The following is an 18,582-nucleotide window of genomic DNA, read 5'->3' on the forward strand; positions in this document are numbered from 1 at the left end:
TGCGCATCATGACCAAAACAGAAAAACGTCGATCCCTTTCAAGGCGGTCCTATCAGCCGGACCATGCCCGTACACCCGTTCGAAATTGTGGGCATAGACTTGTATAGACCCCTCCCACTCCACGCCCGTGGTCACCGCTGGTCGTTACCGCAGTGGATCATCTAACGCGCTACGCTGAGACAGCGGGCTCTTCGCTCTGGTACTGCCTCCGAAGTCGCCGAGTTTTTCGTGCCAGGAATCGTTTTGCGCCACGGCGCACCCCTTTTAATCCTCCTCGTGTCCTCCTGAGTGACCGTGGCAAGACGTTCCTATCGCATGTCCTCCGTGAAGTCCTTCAGGCCTCGGACACCATCCATAAGACACATATCGTACCATCCGCAAACAAATGGTCTTACGGAGCGTTTTCATCGAACTTTGTCTGACATGATGTCAATGTATGTTCGACCCGATCACACCAACTGGAACACACATCCACCTTTGTGACGTTTGCGTATAATACTGCCGTCCAACGTACAACCAATTACAGTCCCTTCTTCCTGGTGTACGGTCGTGCGCCGTCTTTCGTCTTGGACACTACCCTCCTCAGCACCTGCTGCTCCATCCGCGTCTCTTCCTGAGGAATTTGCCGCTCGCCTCTCCCGGTGCCGTGAACTTGCCCGCGCCAACACCGCTATACCATTCAGGACAAAAGGAAAATTCGCTATGATGCGACGCGTCGCGTTGCTTCGTTCCGCCAGGCGACGAAGTTCTTTGTGGAGACCTGTTCGCCGCACCGGGGCTCTGTGAAAAATTTCTCCACAGATATCTCGGCCCCTACACCGTTTTGCAAACGAACTTCGGCCGTTAACTACAGGCGTCACTCCTGTCAGCTCAGCTACTGACCGCCGCCGCCGCACTACGGAAATCGTTCACGTATCTCGCCTGAAACCCTACATTCGCCGTACCTACCCTTTCTAGCTTGCGGTCTTGCTGACCGCTTTCCTGAAGGGGGGAGGAAGTTAGTGTGAGCGAATTTTGTGCATATCGTCGTCGTCATCTGTACAAACGACTCCATCATCTTGGTGTGAGCGCTATTTGTGCAAATCGTCGTCGTCATCTGTACATACGACTCATCATCATATTTTGTCTCGTGCGGTGCTTCGTCTCTGACTCGGGCGGACTGCTGGAATAAAGGCATCGCATTGGTCAACGTCTCACAATACAAACATACCCACTTACTGCAGTCGACAAAAATAATTGTTCCAATTTTAGTTAATTGGGCTGCTCACAGCGATAATTATCATCCTCACTTTGTGCCCCCTGGCCACATAACTTATTTGCACAGGTGATCTTCGCGTGCCTCCAGTGCCTAATTTTAAGAAAACCATAAAGCTTAGTTTTGAACAACCTGCATGATCAGGCACAGCCGGCCAAGCACATGGCTGTATTGGGTAACGTCCTTTTCCTATAAGCACGGAGAAACCGTACCTGGCTTCGCTACAGGTCTTCTTCCTCTTTCTGGGGTTTTACGTGCCAAACCAGTTTCTGATTATGAGACACGCCGTAGTGGAGGGCCCGGATTAAGTTTGACCACCTGGGGTTCTTAACGCGCACTACAACGCAAGCACACGGGCGTTTTTGCATTTCGCCTACATAGAAATGCGGGCCGCCGCGGCCAGGATGCGATCGCGCGATCTCGTGCTCAGCAGCGCAATGCCTGAACTGACTGAGCCACCACGGCGGGCTAGATGGCGCGAGGTAACACTCGTTTTCATGATGACAGTGGCGGCCGGGGAATAAAAACAGCGCGAACTTCTTGGCAATAAATACAAAAAAAGAAGAAAAAAAAAGTGATTTGCCCTCTCAAGCCTTGTAGGCTACAGGTGCTGCTCTAGCCGTATAAAACGCGGGTTTATCGTGAGCAGAAACGGTGAATTTCGGTAAATGATAAAGGCTACTATCATCATCATCATCATCATCATCATCATCATCGACAGAAGCTGACCCCCCCCTCAGAAAAAACCTGGATCCGCCCCTGGCTCATAGAATTCTACACACATCACCTACACTCTGCTGGCTAGACAATCTATCATTGTGTGACATCATTGTTGCATATGCCTAGTCAGTTGGAACGCTAGCAGTGCCACTTGACTGGCCACACCATGTTAATTCATGCCATTCATGTTGCCATGAATTCGTAACTTGGAAGGGGGGAGGGGGGATCACGTGGGATTCTATGATTGAAGTTGCTACAATTTGAACTCGGAAATTAAGCATAGTGGTTACGTCCTCTAGCCCGGAATAGCTTGCCAGACGATTTTGCATAGCTGAAGTGTTTTGGATGTCCTTCTTCAACCTTTATGGCGCTAGTGTGTTAGCCTGCCGTAGAGATGATATACCATTTCCAGGACATAAAAGATGGACGTATACTGGATGGAAAAGCAACACTGTTGGTGGCGTCTTGTTATGTGTTCATTGAAAGTATGCAGCAATGAGCAGCTCTGTTCTTAGCTGCTGGCATAAATGTGCCAGCATAGGCATAATTGTAAGCATGTAGCTGACTGCAGCAGGACATGATTTTGCTATGTCTAGTTGATGTCATTACTTTTCTGATGTTGCACATGATCTGTAAGAATGTAGGGGCATAAAAAAGATTTGAGTCTTCACTTCTTTTGCTCAGAATGATGCCAGTGCAGTGAACTTCACAAAGCACAATGCAATAATTTTTTTGTTACTCCGGAAGCACATGCTGTGTTGGCAGGTCCATAATTTGATTTGATAGTCGGTTGTCTTCATGAAGATGGCGCAGATACATTGACACATTTGTGGCCGCAGCGGTTGTGTTTTTTCTTCTCTTCTGATCTCTTATGTCCATTTGTCTGTACAGACATTTGAATACTTATTAGTCACCAACTAGTAGCCCATTTATCCATTCTGCTGTAACTGCTGCTGCAGCCCAGTGAGTTGGTGCCCAAGCTGACGGCCTTGGGCAAGGTGATGGACGGCTACTACCGGTCGTTCGAGTACATCCAGGACTACGTGAGCATCTACGGGCTGCGTGTCTGGCAAGAGGAGGTGTCTCGCATCGTCAGCTACAATGTGGAGCAGGAGTGCAACGCTTTCCTTCGACAAAAGGTATGTTCCATGTGCAAAACGTGTCTGTTGGTTGCCTTCTCAAAGAAATGCAGGAAAGATGCGCTTGAACAAACTTTAGGGGCCTCAAGAATTTATTCACTCTGGGTTGCATTAAATGTTTCCTTTTTTTTTACTGCGTTTATTATTTTTATACTTTGCCGGAGGATCATTGTCAAAGCCAAGCGATAGCATCCCAGCAGATCTGCCGATCCGCAGCAGATCTATTAGCTGCTGGGGACAGTAATTTGTGAGCTCAATTTGTGTCAACGCTCTGAGACGTGTGGGTGCTGTGACATAGGGACATGTCAGAGTGTACTCGGCAGGTAGCCTTCAGCCTCACCATCTGACGAAACAAGATAATTGCTCATCTGTTCATATTTCCTGCATCTAAGGTTATACGATCAGATATGCTGTGGCCAGTGTCCAACGAAGCATTTCCCGTGTTGCAAATTATTTTTGTGTGTGTGTGTTCTGCATTCACATGCCAGTGCTCCAGCATGGCACTACATGTACAACAGAGGAACACATTGTGTGTGGTGTATGCAGACCATCTCTCTTTCTTGCTTGTAGTGGGACCATGACGCCGATACCACAAGTGCAGATAAAGTGTCCATATGATTGTTATTGCGATAATACAAAAATATTGTCAAGCCTCAATAAACGAACATAGATATAATGAATTACTGGATATAACGAAATTGGTATAAAATTCACATATTTTCTTTTGCCACTATCGGCATGTATGCTTATAACGAATATCAGATATAACGAAGGTACTATTCTCTTGTCAGATGCGACCTTACTATAACGAACAGTGAATGTCTGAAACGCTGCTCATGGTTCTGATTAGAGCATCACCAATTAAAAGGACCGTGAGGTGAACATTACCGTCATGTTTCCAGGATGCTTCCTTCATGCTTCTTGCTTTTGTTTTGTATGCCGTTCTTTCCCTTCACAAGTTCAAAACAAACGCTTGGAAATGCAGGTCCAAGACTGGCAGAGTGTCTACCAGTCGCGCACTATCCCTATTCCGACATTCCCTCCATTGGACCAGGCGTCAGTCAACTTCATTGGCAGGCTAGCACGCGAGGTTCTACGTGTTACAGATCCAAAGTGAGTATCACCATCATGTATACCATTTGTTTTTAGTTTTGTTTTCAATGTAAAATTTTTTTATTATTATTACCTGTGGCAGATACTGCTGTTCCACCTTATCAGGGGGATTTCTGGAATAGGTGGAAATAACCTGCATGAGAAATTGGAGTCTCCGTGCAGCAAATTAAGAGGATTTCCTGATTAACTGCTAAATTATTCACACCAGAGCACATGTTGAAATTGCGAAATGGAAGTTGAGTGGTATTGAAGCGATATGTCTGCATAGTACAAATGCTAAGACAAGCGCCATTTCGTAGGTGGCTGTCCTACAAGATCTGCTAAAAAGTGCACTGGCACTCTGCGTAAAGGGACGCTAAATGGAAATGTTAACTCAAGCTAAAGTCATAGATAAATGCTTGAGAACGTCTAAGGCATCAATTATATCGCGAACAGCGCTTCAGTAATCAAGAAACTGAGGTAAACGCAGGACTCAATTTGAGACTCCCCCGGGACATTCAAGTACTAGCCCGATGGCATAGGCACTCCTCATTATAATTCTGTCACTAGTACTCAACCACAGATATTAAAAACATCATCGCATTGCATTATAAGGCGGAAGAAAATGCTTTTTGTCTACTTCGATTTGATTCTTGGAAAAAATAGCTTTTTGATGTTACCCTTGACAATGACGTGGGCAGTCAAAAGGCGTCACTTTTGCTCGTCTCTGGGCCGCCCATGCTTTCACGTTTCAGTAGTTCCATTATCGCGTAGTGCTGTGCTGATTTTGCTGGCTCGCGAAACTCGCAAAAGCTGCAAGTAGCAGGGAATGCCATGTCCATGTGATGTCGCGGTATGCCCGAATGGTCCACATCACTGGATCAAGAGCAACTGCAGCGGCGAATCCAATGCTCTGTCTTGGCTCAGTTTCTCCATGGCCGCGCATTAGCGTTTTCTTTTTTAACTGTAGCGCTGTCTGTCGGCTGCCGTTTTAGGCAGTAAAGGGCGGTGATGGCGTGTGCAATGTCACCACTCCCCGCTCGGGGGTGGGCGATTTGAATTTCGCTGAAGGCATGCGGACCGTTCAGACGTGATTTTCTCCAAGGCTTCTCTTAGCATGACACAAGCGCTGCGAGGTTCCTATGATAGTATTTTAACTGTCCGCGTTGCCTTAGTAATTTGTCTTTGGTGTCCTTTTATCCTGAATTGCAAATGAGAGGCTTTTGGAAAACTCCAAACTGGAACACCAATGTATTTGATAGTACATTTTAAGAACGAATATATATTGAAAGTGGTACTACTGTTAGGATTTATGCTAAGCAGACATGGCTGCACTCTTGCTTAGCTTCAATTTTGTAATTTAGACGTGTTCTCAATTGAGTGAGCAATTTAAAAGGTAATTAGTAAACTTTTTTTTAATTCAGCTACCTGGACATTGCACTTTGCAGTGCAAGTAATGTTCACCTCTTTGAGAAATATCCACCTGAATAAGTGGAACAGCGCTCTCACAGGCAATTTTTTTTTTCCTTCAAAGTAAAAAACAAACACAGTATGTTGCAGTATTCTAGACGTGTGACTACTACATCAGAACTATGATAACAAAGCACATGTTGGCAGGTCAGGACGTAAGATCATCTGTTGCTTCTTGTCTTAACTCCTCTAGTGATTGTTTCAGAACTGTGCAAATATCTCCTGTCTCGTTATTGTGACCACAGGTGGCTTGTAGATTGGTCTGTTGTACACCAATACACTGTAACTAAAAGTAGTCATTGTTAGCATAGTGAAGCTGAAAAACACAAGAAAGCTCTTCGTAGCATTGTAACAATCTGCAGTAAATTTTTACAATTGTGCATGCATTCTTCCTTCAGATTCCTTCAGTTTAACCTAAGCCTCGTCTAGTTGCCCGTTATGCAACCAGTTGTGAATGTGCACATTACAACAGTCTTTCTGCTCCTAGGACAACCGTCTACGTGGACCAGTCAAATGCCTGGTTCGACGCCAAGTCACATGCGGAAGTCATCAACCTCAGCCTGTTCGCCCTGCTTCAGGCAAGAGAGATGCCCTCATGGATTTTCTTTAATGTGCATTTGTATTTTACGAGTATGGTAGGCAACAGAAATACTTGTGTTTTCAACACTGAATGACCTGTGCTGCATAAAATGTTTTTGTGCTATTGTGTTTTTGTGCTATTGTGTTTTTATGCTATAAGTAGGAGAGTTGTATTTCAAGCGAGGCCTGTGCAGGAAAAATGTGTTGCACAGATTTCGATGCTACCCAAAGCCACATTATATTAAAGAGGCCCGAGACGCCTTTTAGAACCGGAGAAACACGCTGGAATGAGTGTAACACCTTTCGAGGAACATATTTCCAAAGGAACTTTATAAAATGGCCCCAAATGAACAGAGATAAAGAGAGTGCAGAAGCATTGTCAGCTATGCTAGTTAATAGGGTGTCATAATGAAAAAAGAGCACGAATGGAACAAGGCTTGTGTTGTTGCCCTTCATTGCATCGCTTTTCTGTCCGTGCTTTTTTTGTTGTTGTTGTTATAGAGAGTGTGATGTTTACTTTCCCCATGCCTTCTCAGCTAATCAATCTCCAACGAGTAACCTAACGAGTAACCATTCAAGACCGGCGTCTCACAAACTTGCCCGAGAGTGACAAAGGAGCTGACAGGACAAGTAGGACACATAAACAACTACCCTGTACGAGTGTCCTAGAACATCTGAAAGAGTGTGCAGGCTTGTGTCCAATGGTTGGCGTCTGGGCTGTCGCGCCTTGTAGAACATCATCGCTGATGTTGCCAAAGCTGAAATAAGAGCAGGGTAGTTGAAAGCCACAGGAGAGAGCAAAATTTATCTAGTGTGCGAGTTTGTGAGTTCTGTGCTGTTTGCAGTGGAGTTTGGTTAGCATGCTCACGATAGCATTGTCTACACTTTGGAAACATTTTCTTATTGTGATCAAAAAGTGGTACAGCTCTCCTTTAACATGGTGCAACATGTTAACAGAAGCAAACAGACTTGTGCTCTTTGCTTTCATGGGTGAAGTTACAGAAACGTCACCGTGTATGTTATATAGGACACATTGTGCTTTGCCATAAGTGCTGCTAGACATGTAAATTACTTGCCTACTTGCACCAATCACCATGCTATGTGTAGGAAAAGGTTTGGTGCTGTAACCAAGCTGTCTGAGATTTATAGTTGTTATGAACGTACAGCTTGAAAGACACAGATGGCCAAGAAGACGCAGATGGCCTTTTGTGTGTATTTTGCTTTTGCACTGTGTGTCAATGACTACAAATCCGCAATAACTATGACAACTGCCAGTCCTTGCACGTAAGTCATTCGTTTCTGCCTCCTTCACACAAACAGAAAAGCGTGGGCACACCTGGCCTGACGGGGCTGGACCGGCTGCTGTCATTCATGATAGTCAAGGAACTGCAGGGCGTGCTTCGGTCCCTGGAGAAGGGAATGGTCAAGGACAAGTCTTGGCAGGAGCTGCTCACCAACATGAGCAAAGCCCTGCAGCCAGTCGACGGTCTAGTCCGTAAGTGTTGCAACTGCATCAAAGCGTTATCCCCCACCACATTGGCTTATTGGCTGTGGCATTCTGCTGATCAGCACAAGGTTGCGGGTTTTACTACCGGCCACTGCGGCCACATTCCAATGGGATGGGAGAACGCTCGTGTACTTAGATTTAGGTAAACTTTAAAAAACCCTGAAAGGTCGAAATTGATCCGGAATCCTTCTCTACAGAATCTCCTAAGCCTCAGTGTTGCTTTGGGATGTTAAACCCAATCAATTAATCAATCGTACCACGATTACTAGTACTATAACAGCTACTAAAGTTTCGTGCCAGCTTTCCTTCAGTCAACATGGCCACATTTGCTAGTTCGTCAAGTATGATGGTTCCCACAGCCAGAAGAGACTGTCCTAGTCACTGAAGCAACATCTGGCTTTGACTGCCTAATTTGAATGTTGGTTCATGTGTTCAAGCATTTTCAGTGTTGATGCAGCTAAAGAAGCCAGTGTGCATCTCGTGTAAATTGTGGAAGGTGGTTAGCTCCTTTCAGTGTCACTCACTCACTGTCCTTGTGTTTGCATGGCGCAGAAAACGTGGGCAAAACGTACAGTGCGACCCTGACCAAGGTTGCCAAGACGTGGTCGGTTTTCCTCGAGAGCATGCTCAAGGTCAGTGCTTCCCGTCACGCTGTGTTTAAATCATAGCTTAGCAGGCTATGATCGGGGTTGTACTGACTGAATGGCACCGTTGGATGGATGGTTATCCGATTTTTGTTGACTATGAAGAGTTGTTTCCTCTTCTCCTCTCGTGTAGTTTTTTTTTTTTGTTTGTTTGTTTGTTTGTTTGTTTGTAGTTCTCAAGTCAGTCTGCTCCTTTCTTTTGCAGATTGGCCAGATGCAAATCTTGCGCAAAGCCATCGCACATGAACTGTACACAACAGCCAAGTTCGAGTCGAAGGACTTGGTTGGTGCTCTGCAGACCATGAATGAGTGAGAGATTCAACATTACTTTTTCGTCGAAGTGCTATGTTTGCTCTTTTTCACACTATGAGATACTTGGCTACTCAAAATTGAAATGCTCGAACATGTTGAAATGACATTCTGTGGTGTGTGTGTGCACTAAAAATTTAATTTGGAAGAACTTGTGTTTGGCAGCTGTTGACAGGGCAAATGAGGCAGTTGTAAGGTCACAAATGGTGACTGAGTTACAGGACAATTGTAGACATTCCCTCCCCGCTGGGCTGAACACAATACATGCCTCAACAATATTGCATGGAATTGGCAAACCATAGTACAGGTTTCTGACTGCTAAAATTTTTTTATCGCTTTGCTGCCCCGCATGTCTATATGTACAGTGTTGTCTGTTGTACCTTCTCTTTTGTATATATTCTCGGAAATCTGAATTTTGGGGATGCCTTCAATATCACGTGACTAGCGCAAGACGCATCGGTACGAGCGACGGCATTCTTGGCACATTGCCAAGCATGCTACCATATTTTTGCGCATATAACCTGCAACAAAAATTCGAATAATTAAACAGTAAGGTCTTGGCTGGTTACATGCAAATTTCACCTTGAAGTCTGGCTTCACAGCAGGGTGTGGGTTATACGAGGAAAAATGCAGTATCTTATCACAGTACATAAACGCTGCCACTTGTACTTGTTGACGTGTCCGGTGCTAGTCACGCGAAATATCGCGCAAGTGAAAGTATCTTCGAAAGTAATTGCCTGAGAATGCAGCTCACGTTCTCAATGGGATCAGCCAGCCTTGAACGGCGGATGATAAGAGTGTAACAGAACTTGCACAACAAATTGCACAAATTGCAAGTGCAGCCTTAAACGACATAGTGGCTTGGCTTGCCCTGTGGTTTGAGCACGGTCGGTAACTACTAGATTGACTAGGCTTAGCTAGTTTCGGTTTCGAGGCCCAGCAACATAGCTGACAACCATGCTGGTGACAGATCAAAATAAAAATATCGCTATTTCTGCACGACTCGGTGGCCAAATTAGCACACGGCCGTGCAGTCAGAGTCTGAATTATCACATGACGCACTGTAAGGTGTCCAAAATTTTGGGCATCCTATACTTAAGTCTATGGGGCCATTGGCAGTGCCGTGCAGCTGCCCAAATAATCAAGCAGGTCCGAATTATCGGTGTCCAAGTTATCGGTTGGCTACTGTACAGCTTCATATTAAAAGCTGTGATGGACTGGTGGGGAGTGCGTTTTCACGATAATAGCACAGAACGCAAGCTTGTGAGACAAGAGAAGTGCAGTCCAACGGCAGTAGTATTGTTGATTCAAGTTAGCTAGAAATGAAGTTTTTAAAACGTCCCTTAAATCTATGACAGAGTTTAAATGAATCAGCACGAATTGTGGAATGCACAAAGACTTGCGTGTGGGATGTAAAAAGGCACACACACGTGCGTTTTTACATTATCCCACACACGAGTTTTTATACATTCCAGTAAATCATGTTTTTAGCATTCGATGTGAGTAACTATACTCCATCTTGCAAGTCGTTTGCAGCACTGGGAAAACTGCAAGGCTCCTTAGCCAACAGAAAGGCCGAATGCCTCTCGAGATGCGTTCACCTGCGCCGCGTCGTCTGCTCAGCGGTCGCTGAATTCGCAGTGTATGACATGCATGTGCAACGATCATAACATGTCACATATCGCTGTAACATATTATGTACCAAGCAATAACACAACTCTATAGTCCCACCATTTATTGGACAGTTACTCCCGGAACTGTATTCTGCCGCGCAAGGATATTGCCTGTGTACGCCTTGCACCTTCAGCAGTGCTGCAAACGACTTGCTAGATAGAGTATAATTAGCCTGTGTTTTTAGATTGATGTGATACAAATGTCACTATGTTATGAGTATAATTAGCTTGTGCTTTTAGATTGATGTGATACAAATGCCACATAAATTAATGTCAGGGAGAGGCCTTCGTCCTGAAGTGGACATAAATAAAGTGGAATCTCGATGATACGAATCTCACGGGGTCACGAAAAATATTCGTATTAGCCGAAATTCGTATCATCGAAACACAATTAAAACTAGCTAAATTAAAGAGTCAGAGGTGAACTCACTCAGGCACACGCACGTAAAAAGCATTTACAGTATAGACCACTTATAACGTAACCGTTTATAGTGCAGAACTGGCTACAACGCGGCCTTTTCCAACTCCCGTTTACCCTCCCATGGAACTCCATGTATACGCATACCGCTTAATGTGCAGCCGCGTGAGAGAAAATACCGGTTAAAATGGGGCTTCCACCGGAAAGTCTCGGCGACAAGGGCGGTAGCAAGTACGCTTCTCAACAAGGTGCGCCCACCGATGGGAGAGGAGATCAACGAGGGTGATGCGGAGGAGGAGCATGAGACGTGGAGCATGAGTCGAAGGGCGATAAAATTGTCGCCGCACGCCGTACGTGCGAGTGACAGCGCACGGGGGATGTGCGCCTTCACGGAGAGCGTTTTTCCGTTGCGCAAAAGGCCGTGGGGGTATGGGAGGGAGGGAGGGGGGGCGATGCTGTGCTGAGGCACCAAATGCCTATCTTGCAACTGGGCACAAAGGTAACTGGTGACGCAACCTCCCACGCGAAAGGATCAAAGCGGGAAGTCAGCGCGGGAGGGAGGGGGGGAGCGGTTCTACTCTGCCAACAAATGCGTTCTTGTACTTTGCGCCTGTGCCGGCGGTCGGTGTTGTCGCGTTCACCGTGTCTTGAAAGTGATCTCCACACGGCTCTGACCTTTGTATGCGCTGTGCTTACGCCGCTCAGTTTCCAGTTTAAGCGATAGACCGCACGAACCTTCGCTCGCTGCGGCGGCGTGGGGAAAAGCACAGCAAAAAAGCGCCACCAGCTTCAAATTCTTTGCGCCGAGTCGCGGCCTCCGCGCTGTCTGGCGCCGCGCCTCCGCACCAAAAGAGAAAGGGAGAAAGCACGTGACTGTGCGCTGTTCTCTTTCACGGCCGTCGGTGAGGCGGCGTTAATTCGTATCAACCGAAGCAGGTAGAAAATCGATTCGTAACAACCGTTCTCTCGCACGTTGCAAAGTAATGGGGCTCAGCCGGGACCACAGAAAAATTCGTATCATCCGGAAATTCGTATTAGCCGTGATCGTATCATTGAGATTCCACTGTATAGGCTGATAATGATGATGATATGTCACTTAGGGTAACCTTGTTGTAGCACATCGTGTTTTGCCTTTATCATTTCTAAGAACAGTGGGTTTACTTACCCCATATGATTATGGCAGTCTCTGATTTACATTATTGCCACCGCCAGTGCCCTGCTAGCAGAGGTCAAGGCCCACCATAAGGACCCCACCAAGCCATACCCTAAAGAGGACAATCCCTTGCTCATGGAAGTAGCCACATACCTAGATTGGTGTGGACTGTACCAGCCCCTCTCCAAGGTGAGCACGACACCTTGCTTGCACCTGCAGGGACCAGACTATGACCACACAGAGTCAGGAACTTGCCTCTACCTGTGGTACCCATTATGGGCTCTTTAGGCCCACCCAAGTGTCTGTCCATGCACTGAGCCAAAAAATTCATTTTGTGGCAACAGTAAGGAATATAACTTATTGACAAAAACAGAGCTCCATGTTAAATCACCCCAGCGTTGATCTTTCAGAGGAAATTCACGTAATGTCAATTACAGCATTACAAAAATGTAAACTACATTACGCTTTATGGAAACTGATTCTGGTATTTGCCGTGACTATATTTTAACTGTTAGTATGTTAGATTGAGGGATTTGCACCCAGAAAAAGTTTCTTTGAACTGGAAGAGTGCTCAAAACGGAACTCGCTGTGGAGGGAATTTTGATTCATTTGAGTCCATGGGATTCTGACAGGGAATTAAAAACACATTGTTGTAGCGGGAATTTCATTGTAGCGGAGTGTGACTGTATTGGACTGTTCACTAGCCTTTTGGCTACCAGTCGAAATATTTCTGTATTGTAAGGAGTTATACTGTATAAGTAAAGCTGATACTTATTTCGGAAAACGTTCATTTTGTCTACCTCACCTCAGATTTATGCGACTACAAGGCCTATCGCAAACCTGCCGCTGTTCATGATGCTGTTCACCGTGACACACTTGGCAAAGTTCACATATGTGAGCTCACAAGGTAGGCATGTTTACCAGTCTTTATTTTTCATTAACATGGCTTACATACAGTGAATGAAGATGTGCTCTGCATTCACAAGCAACCTCTGAATGAACTTGTTTTTTTACCATGTGCGACTGCATTGCAGGCGGCCTGCTGAGCAAGCGGGGTGTGGACGCCATAGATGGTCTTCCCTTTGTACTGGGGTCGTTCACCTTCCTGAAGCAGTTCCACCAGGACAATGTCACACAGTTCCTGGCCTACCTTGGGCAGTATGTCCGTTCGCTGCTCGAGGAGGGCTCCGTAAGGTATGTCGAGGTGGCCCAAATGGCGTGGCTTTCGAGTTTACGCAGCTTCATGTTTTCATAGGTTTTGCCCGCCACCATTTGCCAACAGCTCAAAGCTGTTCGTGCTCAAAGACCCAAAGCAAGGGTGTTCGAGCAGTGGAAATTTTGGAATCAAATGGAATGTAAATATTCCAGGTATATCAGCTTCAAATGTCATACCAGCTTTAGTGCTGATAAGTGCTTATGTGCAGTTGTGCGGCGCATGTACCATGATGGATCTTATTGGGTTTGTTTCCACCGAGCATACACCTGAGTGATCATTCTGTGCCAGCGGCTTCATAGCCGTCACATACGGCAGCATGACAGATACAAAATATTTCTTTCTGTGCCTAAAAGAGAAACATTGAAATTGTGTCAAAAAGATTATTTTCTTCACATTCAGTGCTTGGAAGTTTGGCTGGGAAACTTGTAGATTCACTGTATGTAGTAAGAGAAGCATTACCACCATCACCACTGTTTTAATGTGGCTTACATAGTATATTTGAAGCAGTTGCAGCAGCTTACAGATGGGCTCCTTTCGTCGGCCCAAGCAGATTCCAATAATCATAGCACAACTCCATATATCGCTCCATAATGATACATAACTCCCTGTATTTGGCCGTAATCGAAGATTTGAAAAAACTGAATATCAATTTCTCAGATCAAATACCTCAATTTGAAACAGCAACATTTGACCGATATTTGGAATTTATATCATTCGCACACTCATACTTTCGCTGTCTCTCTTTGGGCAGTTTCAACTGTAGCACAAGACTTGCGAAGCATGGGCACCTGTAGATCTGTACTACATATACACATTTCACGTGTACAAGTAGGGGATGTGAGCATCTGTTGACCGATTGCCGAAGGGTCAGTAGTGGCTTGTACTGCAGCATGTAACACACCTTGCGATCCACACAAAAAATGTCGCAGTTTCACCCGAAAGGCGAAGCATCGATTGCGATAGCAAATTAGTAGAGAGCTATTCGGAGTAGGGATACAGTTAAACCTGGATATAATGAAATTGACAAATTCCCGAAAAAACTTCGTTATAAAGAGGATTTCGTTATATGCAGGTTCGGCACGAAAATTCGAAAAATAAACGTTTACCGTATTTACTCGATTCTAACGCGCGCTCAATTGTAACGCGCACTTGTTTTCCGTTTTCGTCGAAGCACTCATCCTCGAAATGTCACACCAGGTACCGGATGCGTGGATGCGTGTCGTTTCGCACAAGCGCGAGGCATCGGAAACGAAGAGCGAGCGTCACGATGGCGTCGTAGCATCGTATAGTGTTACAGTAGAACCTCGCTGTTACGCTCCCAGGGGCTACGTTTTCCCGGCTGTTACGTCGTTTTCGACCGGTCCCGGCACAGCTCCCTTAGAACTCAATGCATTGGTAACCCCGCTGTTGCGGCGCAACTGTGGGACCGTTCCCGCATCATACGTTGCAAACTGCCACCCCGCGCCGGCCCGAGCGGCCATTTTGACTTTTCATGTCGCTTGGCTTGGTGGCTTGACGATGGCATTGGCCGCCCAAAGTGCCGGGGACGACAACTATGACGTATTTTCGGTTTCCGCCAGCAAAAGTATGGCCCTTGAGATTCGTATTTGCTATATTAAGATGGTGTCCATGACGCGTTGTGGCCCTAAAATTGGTTTTGGCTCATAGATATTCCGTATATAAGGGTACGGCCACGCTAGCGGCAAAAAACGCGCGCGTCATGCAGCGAGCGGCAAGTTGCCGCGAGGCCACCGTGGCACGCGCATCTCGCCGCGCGGCAGCGCGTTAAGGGGCGCGATCTTGTACGCGTTCCAAAATGGAACGGAGGCGTTCCATTCCATCGAACCGCACACGATTGGTCAATTTCAACCGCAACGTTCAATTTCACCAATCGTGTGCGTGCGGCTCGATGGAACGGAACGCCTCCGTTCCATTTTGGAACGCGTACAAGATCGCGCCCAAGATCTCCCGCGCTCTCCGAACGGCCGAGCAACACCGCGAGCGCTCGTTGCTTCATGCGTGAGACGACGATCGTCGATTGAAAACCCGGCGCGGACCGGCGGCGTTCCGGTTGTGATGGCTCCGTGACGTCACCCTCGCCGCTCTTGATTGGTTATTCATCTCGTGGCACGCGGCATTTGCCACAGAACCCATTTCGCGCGGCACGCCGCGAGACCCCCGATTCGTGCCGCTTTTGCCGCGCGTTTTTGCTGCGTGTTTTTAACGCTAGCGTGGCCGTACCCTAAAGTCCTAGGGCGATAATGCAGTCGCCGCGCGCCGTATGCTGTATGTGCGAGTGAAAACGTGCGAGGGGAGCCGACGACCGCGTCGAAATCTCGCGCGCGCAAGAAAGAAAAGCAGGGAGGCAGCGCGCCTTCTTCCGTTGCGCTCGAGGCACCGGCGAGGGAGAGAGGGGGGAGGGATGGCGGGGCGGCGCGCGGTCGCGCAGGCCGTATCTTGAAAGTCGAAAGCGATCTGCGTTGGGGCAGAGTCTAGCAGTGTAGGTGCGTCGGCGGCTCGTAGCTTTCTGCGTGCTGTGTGTTCTCGGCGCTCAGTTTGCGTTGAAGCGATAGACAGCACGAAGGTCACTTCGCTCGCTTCTCCAGCGGCGCTTCCACACGCCGCCAGCGTTTCACAGCGCGTGTCCGCGCTCATCGAGTCTGATGTGCCACAGCGTGTACCAGCGCGTCGGCAACATCAGCTGGAAAAGGAGAGAGAGTGCCGGCTTGGCGGGCTAGGCCAGCTGCAGCAAGCGGCAGGATCAGATTTGAATGAAGGGAGGGGGAAAGGTCACGCCCGCGGCGGCAAGATCGCCGGGTCGAGGGATGCAGAGCCGCCTCGCACACGCACGCACGCACACACACGTGCGCTCGCTTCGCATTCCATCGCGGCGGAGAAGGTGCTTCCGGTTGCTGCTCGCGCAAAAATGTCAAAATTTGGGGCGAAATCTCTAGGTGGTCGGAGGGGGAAATTCGTTATATCGAGGGGGTCTCCCGCTGCCACTTCGTTACGTAGAGGTCTCAAATACATGTGCTTCTATGAAGTAACGGCGGGGAATCGAAAAACTTCGTTCTATCCAGGAATTCTTTATATGGAGGTTCGTTATAAGCAGGTTTAACTGTAGTAGTTTTATCAGCTACCTAAACTTGGACACATTCGCTTACTAACTGAAATAACAAGCGTGGTGTCAACGCACACAAGCAAACATGAATAGATCACACTCAATGACCGCAGACGACTGTCAAAACGCTGGCAGCAAGCGCAGCCGCCGCAGGGAGCGAAGGTTCGTGCGATCTATCGCTTCAACGGAAACTGAGCGGCGAATGCACAGCTTACAAAGGTCAGAGCCATGTGGAGATCGCTTTTAAGAGACGGTGCGGGCGACCGCCACAGCCGGGCAAAGTACAAACGCAGTTGTTGGCAGAGTAGAAGCTGCCCCTCCCCCCCTCCCTCCTGCGCTGCCTTCCCGCTTTCTTGCCTTCGCGTGGGAGATTGAGTGGCCAGTTCCCCTTGCCCCCGGTTGAAGATAAGCATTTGGTGCCGCAGCACAGCGTCGCCCTGCCTCCCTCCCTCCCATACCCCCACGACCTTTCGCGCGACGAAGGTCGCGTTTGCTTTCCGCTGTGCACTTTCACTCGCGCATACGGCGTGCGGCGACAATTTTATCGCCCTTGGACTTTATACGGAACCTCACAGCGACGGCAGAAATCCGGTTGAAGTGTCCATATAATTGCTATTGCAATAAAACAAAACACATAGAGTTCTGAAGGACCAAGTTAAAGGCATTGCAGCTAATGGGCATAAGGCATTCACGGTGGCTTTGCATTAGTGTCAGGAGTGTTCTAAAGGAACTTGATACGGGATTTGCTCATCCGTAATGTACATTCACGTGCGAGAAATTTTCCACCGTGACTGTGCATTACATTGACTGGCTGTGAAAAAAAGTATGAAAGTTGAACCTGCGCGAGACTTGTCACCTTTTCCGTGCAGTGTCACCAAGTTCTCCGATGCCTCCGTGGAGACGACCAATATTCTTGCCTACCTGGAGATTCTTGTGCGGCACTGCAACGTGCCCCGCAAGGTGGGTAGCCTTTAGATATCTGCACTGCGACTTGTGTAGCGACATCTTAAAGTGCAATGCTTCACCTACATTTACTGTGCAGTCTTCTACACTGCTATGGTGCTAAATCTGACAATGCTAGAGCACATGTTACGTAATGACGAGACCATACTGGGGGACTCAATGTTGTGCAGTGAAGCTGCAATCTGCAAGGCTCGATACTTCTTTGCTGAAAGTACAGAGGGAGCGCAGTAAACGACTTCACTCAGAGCCATGCCGTTCAGCAACATACCACATTACCTAACTAAGCATTCATAAACCAGGAGCAAAGGGAAGGAGGTTAAAGTTGTTTGCAGCTTATGACGTGTAGATTTCAGCATTTCTTTGTTATGATCATTGTGACTTATATTCACTGCACTTTGTGAGGCAGGTCATTGTGGCTGCAAATTATTGCTTAGAGGGGCAGGCTATACGAAAGAAAATGCGGTATGGTCAAACCTCGATATAGATATAGTGAACGCTAGTATAACGAGGTAAATCTAAAATTCCTCTCACCAATAACAGCGTGTAGTGAAATTGTGCTTAGAACAGATAATGGTATAACAAAGATATTTTTGTGTCGGATGTAACTTCATTAGAGCGAGGTTCGACTATACTAGTATATTTCGTTGCAACATTTCTAAAGCTTCTTTTTTTTTTCTTCTATTGCATTTTTGGTACAGGTGGTGCTCAACTATGTTCCTGACTACACCTTTGACCAGTTTAGGTCATCGTCCTAGTCTGCGTGGTGCTCAGTCAAGTGAGCATGTGCCGAATTTCGACTACAATGTTTCTGCGATCATTGAGATCATTGAGCATTCTGGTGCTGTCATTTCTCTTTTTTACTGTAAGATACAAAGACGCGTAAAATAAACGGTAATATATGTCTCTTTTCCTACTTGCGTATTGGCTTGATACGATGTACGTTGTAAGGTCACCAAGTCTTCCCACTCATCTCGGCAAACTCGATGCCAAAAAGGAATGCTTTGGCACGACGAATTTTGACTTCACGTGCAAGCTTTTTAGCTTAGGACGCAAGTCATTCAGAAATCTTTGCATAGGTAGTTCAGATGAAAATTCTTTAGCTTAGACGCAACCCAGAAATTTTTGCGTAAATATTGCAGAAAACCTTTTAGCTTAGATGCAAGCCATTAAAAAAAATCTTTGTGTGGACGTTTGCTACTGAAATTCTTTGCCCTGAGAATGATGTGCTGGGCAAGAGTCTTGCATTATAGCAATTGCCAGTCCACACATGCATATATAGGTTGACAAAAAAAAAAGAAAGAAAGAAAAAAAACAAGAACATGA

General features: G+C 46.8%; 1 protein-coding gene across 1 annotated transcript in view; it reads left to right on the plus strand.

Moving 5' to 3' along the window:
* The window catches only part of LOC119465858 (WASH complex subunit 5-like), a 27,372-nt gene extending 9,201 nt beyond the window's left edge, over nucleotides 1-18,171 (plus strand). Inside the window, exons 2-12 of the mRNA XM_037726337.2 lie at nucleotides 2,935-3,114; nucleotides 4,100-4,227; nucleotides 6,164-6,254; nucleotides 7,576-7,750; nucleotides 8,315-8,394; nucleotides 8,612-8,715; nucleotides 12,019-12,148; nucleotides 12,770-12,866; nucleotides 12,994-13,153; nucleotides 17,166-17,256; nucleotides 17,958-18,171. Of these exons, the coding sequence (XP_037582265.2) occupies nucleotides 2,935-3,114; nucleotides 4,100-4,227; nucleotides 6,164-6,254; nucleotides 7,576-7,750; nucleotides 8,315-8,394; nucleotides 8,612-8,715; nucleotides 12,019-12,148; nucleotides 12,770-12,866; nucleotides 12,994-13,153; nucleotides 17,166-17,256; nucleotides 17,958-18,014 (1,293 nt within the window). The 3' untranslated portion in view covers nucleotides 18,015-18,171. The remainder of the gene's footprint in view (nucleotides 1-2,934; nucleotides 3,115-4,099; nucleotides 4,228-6,163; nucleotides 6,255-7,575; nucleotides 7,751-8,314; nucleotides 8,395-8,611; nucleotides 8,716-12,018; nucleotides 12,149-12,769; nucleotides 12,867-12,993; nucleotides 13,154-17,165; nucleotides 17,257-17,957) is intronic.
* Nucleotides 18,172-18,582: the final 411 nt, after the last annotated feature.

This window comes from Dermacentor silvarum, chromosome 10 (assembly GCF_013339745.2).
Source record: "Dermacentor silvarum isolate Dsil-2018 chromosome 10, BIME_Dsil_1.4, whole genome shotgun sequence".
Taxonomy (NCBI): Eukaryota; Metazoa; Arthropoda; class Arachnida; order Ixodida; family Ixodidae; genus Dermacentor; species Dermacentor silvarum.